This window comes from Gouania willdenowi, chromosome 13 (genome assembly GCF_900634775.1).
Source record: "Gouania willdenowi chromosome 13, fGouWil2.1, whole genome shotgun sequence".
NCBI classification, from domain to species: Eukaryota; Metazoa; Chordata; class Actinopteri; order Blenniiformes; family Gobiesocidae; genus Gouania; species Gouania willdenowi.
Genome location: NC_041056.1, coordinates 3,515,978 through 3,531,957, shown reverse-complemented (window position 1 = coordinate 3,531,957; position 15,980 = coordinate 3,515,978). Strand labels below are relative to the sequence as shown.

The 15,980-nt window shown below is 36.6% G+C and overlaps 1 protein-coding gene across 2 annotated transcripts in view; it reads right to left on the bottom strand.

Annotated features, from left to right (window-relative positions):
• The window catches only part of caln1 (calneuron 1), a 60,747-nt gene that overhangs the window by 20,490 nt on the left and 24,277 nt on the right, over positions 1–15,980 (bottom strand). For both annotated transcript variants that reach the window (XM_028464880.1, XM_028464879.1), the window contains exons 3-4: positions 6,831–6,974; positions 5,839–5,951 (exon numbers count right to left, since the gene is read on the bottom strand). In XM_028464880.1, coding sequence (XP_028320681.1) covers positions 5,839–5,951; positions 6,831–6,974 — 257 coding nt within the window. The remainder of the gene's footprint in view (positions 1–5,838; positions 5,952–6,830; positions 6,975–15,980) is intronic.

Here is a 15,980-nt window from a genome sequence, read left to right as displayed (position 1 = left end):
TAGAATAATTCTACATAATTCTACACTAGTAGTAATACAAGTGTTCAACAGCAGCCCAATGGCTCTTTGCCGCGCTAGCTTAGCTTTAGCATTAGCTTGATTTCTAGCTTTAAATGCTGCATACTCAGTGGTGTGGTGGTTTCTTATAGCGAATAATGTGACGTTTTGTTTGCAGCTCCACCAGGACTTATTACTTCATTATATGAATTACAAATTGCGATCCTTTGTTTGTGTATTACTGCCGACATGCTAAGCTAACCGTGCCTCCGTGTCCGTGAGTGTTGTTCTCCTGTAGCAGGAGATGATTTACTTATGATTTACACTGCAACTAACACCAGAGCGCTACGGTTTACCTTCTTATTTAGAAGTGCAACGTTGAAAAGGGTCCGGTCTGAAACGTGGAGCAGCGTGGCATTTTGAAAGTTGTGTAATCAGATACACCCATGGTATATTCAAAATGAATATCATAACAAAAATATATACCAGTATTTAGCATGAACCGGTATACCGCCCAGCCCTAGCTTCATCTTATATACTGGATCATTGCAGTCCTAATAAATGCTTCAGTAGTTTTGTAGTAAAGAATATTAGCCCCAGGAGGAGTTTACATTGCTGAGATAATATCAATATACACACATTTAATGAGACTGACGGGGTTGCTTTTATATTCCTGCTATTTTTCCTTTGATTTTTGACTAAAACTCAAGCAAGTAAAAAAGGAGAGGAAGTAAAGACTGGTCTGAGCATCCTTGAGAAGGCTGGGCTAGGCTACAGATTGATTATCTTTTAGCACCTTGAATATGTAGCGTATATTTGAACCATTAGGAAATCCTTGTTTGGAGGCTATAATGATATAAAAACTCATCAATGGATACACAGGGTGATTAAATCTGTGATAAATCTGACCAAACAGTTATAAATATGCAACATCTAAAGCTTTGTTTGTGATTCATAGAGGCTTGTGATTGTTAATGAGCATGATGATGATGATGATGATGATGATGATGAGCATTGAAGAGAAAAATCTAATGTTTGCACTTGGTTAATTACACAGTCGTAATTCCCCGCCGGGTGATTAGACTCATTAACAAACTGATGGAAATCAGACACGAGCGAGTGTGAAAGTGGGCGTGTGACAGCGAGTGAGTCATTACTCCATCACTACAGCTGGGGAGGATGTGACACCTCACATGAAAAAAAAAAAAGAGTCTGAGCTTCTCTCAAGATTCACCAAATCTGATACAGAAAGACTGGATAAAGTCAATCATGTGATGGTGAAATGCAGCAGTGGAATGAACATTTACATTTAGATCACAATATTTGAATATTATCTGTCTGTATAATACTGACCAATCTCAAGATTAAAACAGAGAAAAATAAAGCGTTTAGTCTGTTTTTGTTTTCTTTTGTATGTTTTTGTTGTCATTTTGTGTACTTTTGTCCTTTTTGACAATTTTTGCTGTTTTGTGTGCTTTTCTACTCATTTTGTCTATTTTTATCTTCTTTTCTGGGTTTTTGTCATTGGAGTCAATATGTGCACTTTTTTAGGCATTTGCATGTTTTTGGAGTCATTTTGTGTATTCATATTGTTGCTTTGTGTGTTTTTTGTCATTCTGTGTATTTATATGTTGTCATTTTGTCTTTCAGAATTTTTTTTTTACTTTTCTCCTATTTTTGCGTATGTTTAGTCTGTTATTGTTGTCATTTTGTATGTTTTTGGTTGTTTTGTGTACTTTTATTGTCATTTTGTCTATTTCTCTCTTAGTGTTTGCATTTTTGTGTTTGTTTTGTGTGTCATTGGAGTCAGTATGTACATTTTTATAGTCAGTTTTTAAAGTAATTTTGTCTTTTTTTTGTCATTCTGTTGTTATGGCAATTATTATATTCATCATCATATCGTCAAATGTGTGTTCATGTGTACAATTTGTCATGTTTTAATACATGACTGCATTACTCTTTGCACTTTTGAACAGCTGAGTCATGTTAGATTAAACAGTACAGATCGTATTGTATCCACAGTGCAACTCACAGTCTCTGCTGAAGGCCAAACTCAAACTCACATGCAGATATACTCGCACACACACTATCAAGGACAGATAACAGTGGCGCCAACCTATCCTCCAACGTTTCCACTGTTGGGAGCATCTGACCCCCTCCTTTCTTTCTTTCAGGGTTGGGACTTTTTCTCATATCTGTATAAAGCTAAAAACTGTGAAACTGTTGGTCAGTCTTGCTTTTTCCTGTGCCCGGGGCCTTTTGACCATCCTTGTTGTGGGCTGCCTTTCATTTTTACAGGATGGGAGCTTCTTTATACGCTTTTTCATTTAGTTTATAATAAATCCTTTTTTTTTTATAAAATCATCACGCTTCGACTGGACTCCATCATTCAACCAGAGCAATAAATCATGTCTCCAAATGAGGTCAACCGCAAATTTGCCGTGACATTGTGTATTTCTAATGTTATGTGTCATTTTGTGTAATTATTGCATCACTTTGTGTTTTTTTGTCATTCTGTGTGTTTTTGTCATTATTTTGAATGCTACAAGTCATTTTGTGTACTTTTGTTGTTGCTTTGTCTGTTTTTTGGGTCATTCTGTGTATTTTTCTTGTAATTTTGAATGTTATGAGTCATTTTGTCTTTTGGACTAATTTTTGTTCTCGTTTTGTTTACTTTTCTATTATTTTTGTTTATATTTGGAGTCGTCCTAGTTTGGTCTGTGTGCAACATGCTTTAAGATTACATTATGAGGTTATTTAGCTCTATCATCAATCTATTTCTAATTAATATAACAGCTTTTCTCTAATTGTATAATCCTTTGCAAATAAAAGAAACTTTAAAGAAACATTTAGTTTACATTTTGGCTCACACACGTGTTAAATACTTACAGAATGTGGTTTAAAAAAAGCTGCTGAGGCTGTATTTCTACTGCAGGATTCTCAAGTTGGTTTTTATTCCCCTGCAGCAAAACCTAAAAACCCAATGAAGACTGTGTAATGAAGCTTTACAGTTACAGTTCCTTTTTTCTAATTCTCCGTTTCAGCAGAAAGTCCACGTCGCTCCCCCCATCCCCACCCCCACCCCCACAGTAAATCTTCAGATGTGTTAATGCAGTTACACGCGTGTTGGTAATGAGCACGGAGGACGAGTCCAGCACAGTGTGTGAATTTCAATGAGTGGCACATAATGAGGCTGCAGCGTGAGTTCTATCTGTTGATGCTTAATTCAGTGTGTGATGAACTTTCAAGTAGATGGTGTAATTTTTCCTCTGCTCCATTTGCATTGCCACGATAATAACAGTAATTTCAGTCCTTCGCTCTCTGAAGGAGAAGTTATTACTGCTCAGCACAAAAAAAGCATTAAAAACACTGCATTTTGGTGGATTTATGCTTTAAAGATACATAAAAAACTTTAGTTTGACACAAATCAGAACTAATGGCTTTGAGAGAGACTGAGTCACACACAGCAGGGAGAGCAAAGCTTACGACTCGTTTAACTTAGGAGCTGATAAATAGAGCCTTTCCAAAGCGCTGCTTAGCAGTGCAGTGGTTAGCATGGAAGCTACATGGTGAGAAGATGCTAATCTATTAGCACGGTGGTCACACACAAATGCACTCCATGGGGTTTGTAAGTTACAAAGGATATTTTGTGTAGATTTTCCCCATTAAAATCAGGATGTTTGGGAGGGATTTTTGAACAAATACGTATTCAGGTGTTACCATTACATCTATTGTTAGTTTGCTCATATTTATTGATTGTAAATCGCAGGGTTCCCACCAGCGCTGTTGAACGTATGTCCCCCCCCCCACGATGCTGTGATTTTGATCCTCTAAGCCAGTGTTTCCCAACCTTTTTTGTCCAATGTACCCCTTATCTTTTCTGTCTTAAGGCAAGTACCCCTTTATTTTGTTAATTTGTCTCATCTGAAAGCTTCACTCATATTTTTCTGATGTTTTGACCATTTTAGATGTTGATCTTCACCTTTTTTAAATGTATTTTACAGAGCTGTGCCACAATGTATTATCGATAGATAATGAAAATGTCTGTGAGCAAGTGGAAATTTGTCTCATAATTTTAGAAAAAAAAAATTGACAAATGTTTCTGTGAACCCCCTGAGGTGTGTTGAAGTACCCCCAAGGGTACACGTACCCCTGGTTGGGAACCACTGCTCTAAGCTGTGACGTTGCTTTTCTGTGGTTTTTTCCCTTTTTTAATCAGTATCGTCATAATAATTGTTGCACACTTGAACATAAAAGGGACTTCTAGATGTGCATGGGTTGTATTAACTCTATTTTTAACCTGCGAATCAGTCTTTTGAATAAAATGTTAGTCCTTTCTTTTATACAGTGTGTTTGAGTATTTATTAGTGGAGGATCTATACCAAGCAAGGTTAACTTTAACTTTGGGCTTAAAAGTAAAACTGGAACAAAAAAATAAAAAAAATAGAATTTTTTTTTGCTATACTTCACAAAATTTGGGAATATTTTGTCAGGGGTTAAAGCCCCCAGAGCCCCCTACAGCACTTGCGCCGACGGCACTTCGCGATCCCCCTACGCTGTGAAAAAATCCGTTTGAGAACCCTGATAAATTGCACCATTAAATCAATTGTTTTCAAAGAAATTGACTTTCTTTGTGGAAAATGTAAAAGCAACTGGCCTAAATAATTCATAGGACACATCAAAGCAATCAGCAGACACCTCTGAGGAAGACTGACAGTAGGCAGTAAGTCAATTTCAATGTCAATTTCCTGAAAAAAGTTGGCTGAACAAATTAAACCTCAACAGTCATTTTGTCGATTGTTTTTGAGGCTGCACATAATTATCCTGTTGTTGCTGATGTCTGTCAAACACAGTCGCCAGGACGTCACCCAAAGGATTTAAGGTGAGGAAACTGCTTTGCACTCTGGACAATCTCAGAGCAAGATGTGAGAACTTTAAGGTTCACTGAACTAAAAAAAAAAAACTGTTTCAATCCAAGTGGCAAAAAAAAGGGATTAGAGAAGAAATATGCTATTGGAGTTCCTCCGTCACTTCCCAAGGTCAGAGCAGCAGCTAAATGTGGCTAATGGAACGTTTTATCTAACCAGCTCTCAATCTCAGACACACACACACACACACAGACACACACACACACACACGCACACACACACACACACACACACGGTGAGAAATACAAGCTCGTGAACCTGAAGAAGAGCCGAGGTCGAGCGAATGATTTCATCAGGAGGAAAAGCTTTGCCAGGAGCAGCAAACACAGCCAAGTGTCCTGCTGTCATCAGACAGAACGACTGCATTTACCATCATCCATCACTCCTTCATCATCCTGCTCTGGCCAGCAGCATAAGTCATGGCTAAAGTTCAATATCAAACACAACACAAACTGAATAAAAGAATAAAAAAGCTCAAACGGTGACCTCTCAGTAGGAATGTGCAATATTTTATTGTTTATGATTTATCGTCAAAAACATTGTCACCGGTAAGAATATGTCATCCCACGGGCCATTTGTCCCTCAGTTTAGCCAAGAATTCCCCTAAAAACCTTGTTCCAGGGGCCAAAACTTCCTCTGTTTGTTGTCAACAACTTATTATTCTCTGTAGTGGAACACTGTTTACAGAAGCTCTGCCGCGGAGCCTCCACGGTGTGCACTGCCACCGCCCCCCCACACACCGCCGTCTGTGTGTGTGTGAGGTGCTCGTCACGGCTACCTGAAGCTACCGTGCTGCGATGCATCATAAACCGCTACTTGGTTAAAACCAGATAAACATCCAACAAAAGGGACGTGATCTAAGTTCCTCCATCAGATCCTCCAAAGTTCCACAAACACTGGGACAGAGGTTTACCTGCCAGAAGATGGTGTCTATGGTGCTTCCCAGGAAACCTTCCCTGGTTTCAGACGACAGAAGCTTTGGACCGAGAATCGTCATGAACTCCTCGAAGTCCACTTGACCGTCGCCTGGAAGCAGAGAAACGTCTTTTAATCACATGATTTCCTCCTGATGTGCTCTAACACTGAATAAAGCTACGTTCCCACCACAGAACTAAACAGTTTAGGTTCATTTGTAGGACAATATTTTAATTTCTAGTCTGTAGTTCTTGGTCTAATCCAGGGCTGTGAACCTCATTTTAGTTCAGTGGGCAAAGGAAACAAGTACATTTACCATTATTGTGCTCTAGTTTCCACTTCAATGTAATAATAACATGTTTTCTGTTGTTTTGTGCACTTTGTCATTTTGTTTATTTTTCTCTTAATGTATCCATTTTGGTGTTTGTTTTGTGTCATTGGAGTCAATATGTGCATTTTTATAGTCAGTTGTGTGTTTATGAGTTATTTTGTATATTTTTATTGTCGTTTTGTGTATTTTTTTTGTCATTCTGTGTATTTTTATTGTTTTTTTGAATGTTACAAGTCATTTTGTGTATTTTCGTTGTCGCGTTGTCTTTTGGAGTCACTTTTGTTCTAGTTTGCACTTCAAAATAAAATTTGATACAGGGTTTTTTTTTTGTCATTTTGTCAATATGTGCAATTCTATAGATATTTGTGTGTTTATGAGTTATTTTGTGTATTTTCGTTGTCATTTTGTGTATTTTTGTTGTCACTTTGAGTATTTCTTCTTTGGAGTTTGCTTTGGAATTTTGAATGTCCGCATTCCCACTGCAGCCCCAGGAGGAACGTTATTGCACCTCAGTGTGTGCGTGTGTGTGTGTGTGTGTGTGTGTGTGTGTGTGTGTGTGTGTGTGTGTGTGTGTGTGTGTGTGTGTGTGTGTGTGTGTGTGTGTGTGTGTGTGTGTGCGTGCGTGCGTGCGTGCGTGCGTGTGTGTGTGTGTGACTCACCATCCATGTCTAGTCTCTGCATGATGATGGCTAGCTCCACCTCACTGGGCATGTACCCCAGGGAGCGCATGGCCATCCCCAGCTCCTGTTTGGAAATGAAGCCGTTCCCATCTCGGTCCAGGACCTTGAACGCCTCACGGATTTCTACAGGACAAACCAGACACACATAGCACATGTTTATTTACTGTAACGTGTGTTTTATCTTTTGTTAAAGGGACAGCAGATATAAATGAGCTCTACAGTGCGTCCTAATCCTGAAACGCTGAGGTGGAAGCTTCTCTCTCTCTCTCTCTGGTGCTTTTTGGGTTTTGTCGTGTTATATAATTTGTCTCGAGCCACTGCCTCCAGTTAACAAGATCCATCCCAGCATCAATTCATTCTCCTCACCTGCCGTCACCTCCTGTGTCCCTGCTCTCAGCCTCACCATTCTCTCTTTTTGTCTGTTTGTAAAAGTCTCTAATAATGTGTGGTGGTCTTTCCAGCGTCTGCATGAGAACGAGGATGCAGCACTGCCATCTGGACCAAGTCCTTGTTGTTCAGTTTTAGGGTCAAGTGAACAAAAGACTTCAGAGGAAGTGGTGTTGCAGAGCCATGAATGGTTTTAGAAAGAAAACATTTGCATAAATAATCCTATTTCAGGGTGTTTTTCCATGCAGTAGATCAAGGAGCTCCAGTGTGGTCTGACTTATACACAGGTGAGAAAACACAACTCTGTCTGACTCCGCCTCCTCCATAGGTTTACGAAACAGTTCCGTTTGACGTCGTGAAATTGAAGATAAGAATATTTTTGTTCCAAGTTTTTCTTCTGTCTGTATATTTAAAGTAGTGCTGACAAAATGTGACGCATGTTGTCGATTCATTTAAGATGTTTAATTTGTTACAAAACATGAACACAAGTAACGCAGGTTTATTTACTTCAGGTGTTGAGTGACCCCTAACCTTTGGTGTAGTGTGCAGTCATAGACATAGAGCAGCTGAACACTGCTCAACGATGGGGGATTCCAGACTCGTTGGAGAAAACAAAAACAAATCTGACTAAACGACCACAGAAGTAAAGTGACTATAGTAACTATATACTATACTATAGTAACTATATACTATACTACAGTAACTATATACTATACTATAGTAACTATATACTATACTACAGTAACTATATGCTATACTATAGTAACTATATACTATACTACAGTAACTATATACTATACTATAGTAACTATATACTATACTACAGTAACTATATACTATACTATAGTAACTATATACTATACTATAGTAACTATATACTATACTACAGTAACTATATACTATACTATAGTAACTATATAGTATACTACAGTAACTATATAGTATACTACAGTAACTATATACTATACTACAGTAACTATATACTATACTACAGTAACTATATAGTATACTATAGTAACTATATACTATACTACAGTAACTATATACTATACTACAGTAACTATATACTATACTATAGTAACTATATACTATACTACAGTAACTATATACTATACTATAGTAACTATATACTATACTATAGTAACTATATACTATACTACAGTAACTATATACTATACTACAGAAACTATATACTATAGTAACTATATACTATACTACAGTAACTATATACTATACTACAGTAACTATATACTATACTATAGTAACTATATACTATACTATAGTAACTATATACTATACTACAGTAACTATATACTATACTATAGTAACTATATACTATACTACAGTAACTATATACTATACAACAGTAACTATATAGTATACTATAGTAACTATATACTATACTACAGTAACTATATACTATACTATAGTAACTATATACTATACTATAGTAACTATATACTATACTACAGTAACTATATACTATACTATAGTAACTATATACTATACTATAGTAACTATACTATACTATAGTAACTATATACTATACCACAGTAACTATATACTATACTATAGTAACTATATACTCCTACAAGACTCGCTAGACTACACTACAGGACTGAGATACTCAAGGACAAATATCAAAACCCGTCAGTGACATTTTGTGATTATATATTACTGAATCTTTATATAAGAAGTTTAAAAATTATTTTCTTGAAACACCTATTATTAAAATGGTGAGCCTGCATTTTATTATATAGGTCTGGGTTTAGTTTTATTCTGTTTTTCTTTTTGCTAAACTTGGAAACTGAAACTTATTAAAATGATCTGAATCATAACAATCTGATCGCGAGCGCAAACATTGGCTCGTCTGTAAACGTTCACATTTTCTGGTTCAATAAACGGGAAGAGATTGAAATTGTGATGTAGCTGGTTATGATTGAGAGTCCGCATAAACAGGACTGAATCATAACATAACATAACCAGTGGAGCGGACATCTTTATAATAAGTGCTGACTAGGCCACTGGGAGTGAGGCCCAAGGCCAAGACAGGATGACTTGATAATAATGTATCATGTTTTTCTGCAGTCAGTGTCTTCTCCTCGTTCTTCTCTCTCTGCTCTGTTTCAGGTGTCGTGAAGCTGATGATGTCAGTTCCTGATCTGTGGTTCACGACTCAACTAGTCTGGGACACTCTGATGTTCTATCTCTCTATCCTGTTCTGTTGGTCCTTCTGTCCACTAACCCCAACCAGCCCACGCAGATGGCTGCCACCTCTGAACCTGGTTCTAACAGAGATTTCTTCCTTTTAAAGGGAGTTGTTTCTTCTCACTGTCGTTAAACGCTTGATCTTGTTGGGTTTTTTCTTTGTTATTATGAATATTAGATTTTAATAAGTGCATTGAGATGACTTTGTTGTAAATTACGCTATACAAATAAAGTTGAATTGAAAAAGTTGAATCTTAGAATTAAAATATGCATTGTGTGTATTAATCAATTAATTAATTCCATGATTTTCCATAAATAAATAATATCTATTACAAGCTTTAGTCCGAAGTAAAAAAAAAAAAAAAGTGATTAATCGCAATTAATTATGGAAAATTGTGCGATTAATTAGTAATTTTAAAAAATTGGAAATACGGCCCTACTTTTAAGATGAGTCACTTCTTTAGCCTCAGCAGCTTGAAATAGTTTCCTCGTCCAAAAGAGTCAGATTCCTATCGAGCTAACGCGTCAACATGCATTATTAGCTCGACTGTCAGACACTTTTTCTGGGTGCGTTAATCAAGCTACAAACACTTTATTATCCATTATACACTTTATTTACGTTACGGTCAAACTGAGTTCACGTGAGGTTGTTTTTATCTCTTTGTTTTTGTTGCTCTTGGCTTCGTCTCGTTTTTCCTGAAACACTTTAACCTGCAGGAAAATTCCCATTTGCTCCAAAAAGAGAGCCAGGTTGATGAAGCGCCTCATTAGCGTCTCCCTCTGTTGTTTCTACACTCGCCTCCTGCTGATGAAACCGTGGCACAAATGGAGCGTGAATAGAGTGACGGATGTCACGCTCTGTGTTTCACCTGCTGATGACTGACAGTGACTGACGGTGACTGTAGTGACCTCACAACGCAAAGCACAGACACAAAAGGAAGTAAAACACAAACAAAAGCCTGGGAATGAGTGATTATGATTATTAAAACAAGTATAGGTTTTATTTACATGAAGATTTTCCTAATTAACTATTGTCTTTAATGCATATCAACTCTGGACTGTGACGTCAATGAATGGACACCGTTATCAGCCAATAGCGTTCCACAGCTGTTAGCTACTCATCTTAGCGGCTAGGTTCATTTATCTCAAAGATTAAAGAATTAAGTCTAAAGCACTATTCTCACAGGATTAGCTTTATCTAGGGACCACATGTATAATATGACTGTGATGTCAATCCCATGCGAATCGGCCATGTCAGTCATTTGTAAAGTAAAAATTTCCCCAAATTACCAACTTTATTTTGTTGAACTCCAAGGTCCTGTGATAATAATATTAACACTAATCCAATGTGAATCGGCATCTCTGTGATTTGGACAGAAATGGGCGGGATCTGATGCGTGATTACGAGTTGTTTTGTTTCCGGTGTCACGGTCTGAGTTTACCTCATACTGAGATCGATTATGCGCATATATGCACATGCAACCGTAACCCTAACCGTAACCCTAACCCTCATTATTTTAGCGAAAAATAATTTTCCGTTTGTGCGCATGCGCATATATGCTGATAATCGAGGTAGTACGAGGTAAACTCAGACCGTGACGCATGTTTATTTACTTTTGGTGAAGAATGGAGGCTGCACTGGAGTGTTTAGAAAACCTTTTGGGTCGCGGGCCAGCAAAGCCTTATCGGCCCATAACTTACAGCAACAAAAAGAGAAAGCTGAGCAGAAAGAGCAATATCAGAAACAAATGGTAGATCACGTCGTGCTTTCACTGTGCGTTAAATATCTTTTCTTTTTTTTCTTTCTGTTTGTAGCCTTTTATTTAATACAGCTGCAATCGCTAGCAGTAACACAGTGAGCTCACTGAGCTGCAGTCAAAAGTCTGCAAAGTTGTTTTAACACCAACTCACGCACAGTTTCACCTTTTCAGATGTCAGTAAGTTTCAGGCTTCAGTTATCCTGTCCACATAAACAGCAGACTTCATTTATTTATTACATGTGGTCCCAAAATAAAACTAATCCTGTGCAAATAGTGCTTAAGACTGTGTTGTAAATCACATACTAACATAATGTTTATACTAAGTCACGTCAAAATGAGTACATTATGCGTGGACATTAGATAGTATGAAAAGTACGCCGTAAATACCCAACAGTATATGGGGACATTTTTTAAGTAGGCACAGTGGGCACACTAGTCATAATCAAGCGTCCCATGATGCATTGCGAACGTAATGTAAAATCATCCTGGGACCGCTATCACAGTCTGACTTTACCTCCGTACTGAGATTATTTTACAATCTCAGTGCGTGAATGCTACGTACTGAGATGTACCTGTGCTGAGTTAGCCATGCACACAGATTACTGTACTAATTACAAAAAAATGCTTAAGACATCACATCAAACGACCATCAATAAAATATTGACTAATGATAAAAAAAAATATATGATTGTGAATGAATACAACATCTTATCATGGTAAAGTTACATTAAATTAACTGTTATTTATTGCAATGTACAGTATATTATAATCATGTTGTTTAGGAGAATAAACTATTCCTATTCATTACTGCATGAGACAATAATACTTTATTCAAGTTGTTGACTGAGATTGTCACTCACTCCGCACGGCGGAACTAGCAAAAATTCATTTTCCGGTAGTGCACATGCTCATAATCAATCTCAGGTAAACTCAGTCCGTGACACCGGCTTCAAGCTAAAAATCAAACATCCCCCTTTCAAAATAAAACCATCTCTTCTTGTCTTCTATGAGTTTTTTTTATTATTATTTTGTAAATAGGGCTCTTATCTTGAAGTTAACTGGAAGTTTTTTCAGTAGCACAATGAAGGGTCTCTGAAAATCTCCAAAATGTCAGAATGAAATGTGTTTACGTGAGTTTTATGGATCAAATGATCACATGTTGATATTCTACTTGTTCACTTTCTCGTTTCAAAAGTTTCCAGAACTTTCAAAGTAAAGGTGGAGAATCAACAGAGATATTTAGCCTCAGTGTGATTCAGGTTTTTAATCAATGCCTGGATACTAAACAGTGCATGTGAGGTTTCATAGATTCATGTTTTTTTTGTAAGAGAATCATCTATAAATTAATCATGAACATAAACAAACAAGTAAACAACATTTAACGGCAAATGTATTCACATTTTATTTGAATAAAGTCCAACCACCAACTAATGACTTTCTTTCTGCATTAATGCTGTTTTTTACTCATGACTCATGGGAAATATTAGGCAGCGCTCTGACTCATAACTTGACATTTTACTACAATATTTGCTCAGCAAAAAGTGTTTTTCCCACAAGACAAATAATAGAATTCAGTGTTGTTTTCTGGACAGAGTCGAGGCTTCTGCTGCCATAAAAAAGCCTCAGTCGCTCCCATCCTCGATTCCATCGTTCAATAACGATACATTACCTTTGCTTTTACAACCTTTCTATTATTGTCCTTGGCTCCGTTTCTTACACTGTGCTTTTCACACACTTGTTCCACCTAAGATATGTTACATGTGACGTAAGAAAGCTCAATACAAGACAATAAGCTAAAGATGGTAAAAACATGGTAAAAACATGGTTAAAAAACATGGTAAAAACATGGTTAAAAAAACACTGTAAAACGGGCAAGTGCAAAAAGGGCATGTAAAAATTCATGATGTCATTCCTCCTCCCACTCCTTTTAGTGCAAACATATTATTGCAGTTATAAGTGTACATGGATCAAATTTATTATTTTGAACATATTTGATTGTTTTCTCTGTTGTAGTTTCCTTGTACGCAGAGATTTTTGTTCATTTTTATTTTTTGTCCCTGCTCGAAACAAACAAATGAAAGTAAATAAAATGGAAAAATCATGACATAAAGAAAAATGGATTATTCTTTTTTATTTATTTGATAAATTACATATTTATATAGATTTTTAAATAGCATTTATGCTTCAGCACAACACAGTATATTAAGGGTAGGGTAGGCGATTTTCAAAAGCTAGCATGATTTTAAATGTAGCCTCCCTGATGGCTCCGCCTTTACCCCCCTCGCTCCTCCCCTTTGTGCTCCGTCTCACTCACATGCATGAGCACAGCTGCTGCAGAAGAGGAGCTCAGCTCATCACTTGTATTGTGTAGACACTTCTTTGTCCCATGTCTCATTCAACAGTAAGTAAACAATAAACTTTACCATTAAATATGTTAAAAAACGTGCCTAAAAAGTCAGCGGTGACGAACTTTCAGTGTAAGCTTGTGCATGCGACACAAATGCGACTACAGATGATGGATTTTCTTCGTTCCTTTTTCAGAGAACATAAGATCTTAATTTCTGTCAGGACATAAAGACAATTTAAACCAAAAACTTGGACTGGAAACAAAAAAAGGTTTGTATCGACTTTAACTTTTCCTGATTATTTAGAGCAACCTAAAGCGGCACACGTTGGTATTTTGATTGAAAAAGCTGTTAAATGATCTAAAAATCAGGCTGAATGTTTCACTCCAATAGAAAACAATGGGATGTTTACAGGCAGTGGGGCCGTGTGACATCATCAATCACATGATTTCAAGATGGAGGAACACAGGCTCTAAAACTGTAAAGTAGATCCTTTTTTAAAAGGCAATTAAATAAATATGGTGCATAATAATGTGTTTTGTTAGACCATAAATCTACTAATAAGTACATTTCAAAGATTTTTGGCCACATTTGTAAAAATAGTGGAGGATTTTTTTAAATGCTGAATCAATAGATCTGTTAGAAATTAAGCATTGAGTAAAGAGCTCCATACAAGCACAGGGAGAACATGTAAACCTACTCTTTGGTCGTCCTTTCATCAAAGCAAACAAAATACGACTGATGCCAATGTTTAGTGCATTGAATGTGTTATTCTGAGTCTTAAGGTCATCTCATTTCAGCCTCACAGTTGCAAACAAGCAGCAAAATCCAACATTTTATTGAAAGCTCGGTAAAAGGGCAGCAGATGAAACGCATCCAGCTGCTCTCAGGCATTTATATCACAAAGCATGTGGAGTCTGAGTGTCCAGCAGGAGGCCTGTGGAGTGTGTTCAGCACTGAAGGATGAAACGAGAACCTGCAGAGTGCCTCGCTCCATCATGTTTCAACCGTCTGTGGGTGAGAAACTGAACCGTCGGTTTATCCAGGTTTAGATTCACATTCACTCAGAGAAACATGAACGTTTGAGGAGACAAGCTGTTCGTGGATCTGACTGAGTTTCCTCTGAAAAAAGGTCTGAAAAGCACTGAACTGAGTCCCAGAGGACAGGATGTCAGGGAGCTGCCAGGAGCAATCCTTCAAAATAAAGTCCAGATTTAGCGTCACAGTAATACAACGTGAACACACTCCAGTCATTGAAATGTAAAATGTATAAAGCAGTGACGAGGCAAACCCTCACCTCTCATTATATCATCAAAATTAATTAAATATGGACATTTGTCCAAAATATTCCCACAGACTTAAATTTTTTTTAATAAATTTGATACATTTTTACGAGACGAGACAATTCGTTGGGCCATAGAATGACTCTTTAAAAACTCAAAAACCACACAAAATGACCAAAAAACCTCCAAAAAAACCCAGAAACAAAAAACTAAAATGTATTCAAATAAAAGGAAAACATACAAAATGACTTTCAAAAATACAAATACACAGAAATGACAGAAAGAAATCAATAGAACGACAACAAAAACAAATGAAATATCTTTTAAAACACATGAATACACAAAATGGCTCCAAAACAACATTAAAATGAAAAAGAAAATATACAAACTTACACACAAAACAAAAAAGCAATGAAATGGGAAGAAGAAAATACAGAAAATATCTTCCAAAACACACAGAAAACCAGAAAAGTACAAAACAATAAAAACACAATTAAAAAAAAGTATTAAAATGAGAGGAAAATATACAAAAATGACTTCCAAAACACAAATACACAGAAACGATGGAAAGAAATCAATAGAACGACAACAAAAACAAAAAAAATGTCTTTTAAAACACACAAATACACAAAAATGGCTCCAAAACAACACAAAACAATCACAAAAGATGTATTAAAAATGGATAAATATATAAAATGACTTTCAAAACGGACACACAAATGCGAAAAACAACAAAAACACACAAAACAAAAACAAAAAACACATTAAAATGAAAGTAAAATATATAAAAATGACTTCCAAAACACACAGGAAACCAGAAATGCACAAAACAACAACAAAAACCCAAATCCTTTGTTGTTTCCATCACTGTTTTACATTTTCTGAGTGAAACGGCTTTGAAGACGTTCCACTTCCTGCTTCAGTGTTTCTAATAAAAAGCTTGAGCTCAGGTCAGCAGTGACGAGGCTTTTCTGCTGAACAGACACTTTCACCACAACTTCATTTAGTCAATGAAGGAGATCAAACCATCTGCACCTCAAGTATCAACTGATGGGAAACAAATGAGAAAATGAGCCATAAAGGCACAGATTTATCTTAGCTGTAAATCCTCAGCGAAGGATAAACGTTTGATCATTAAGTGAAAGA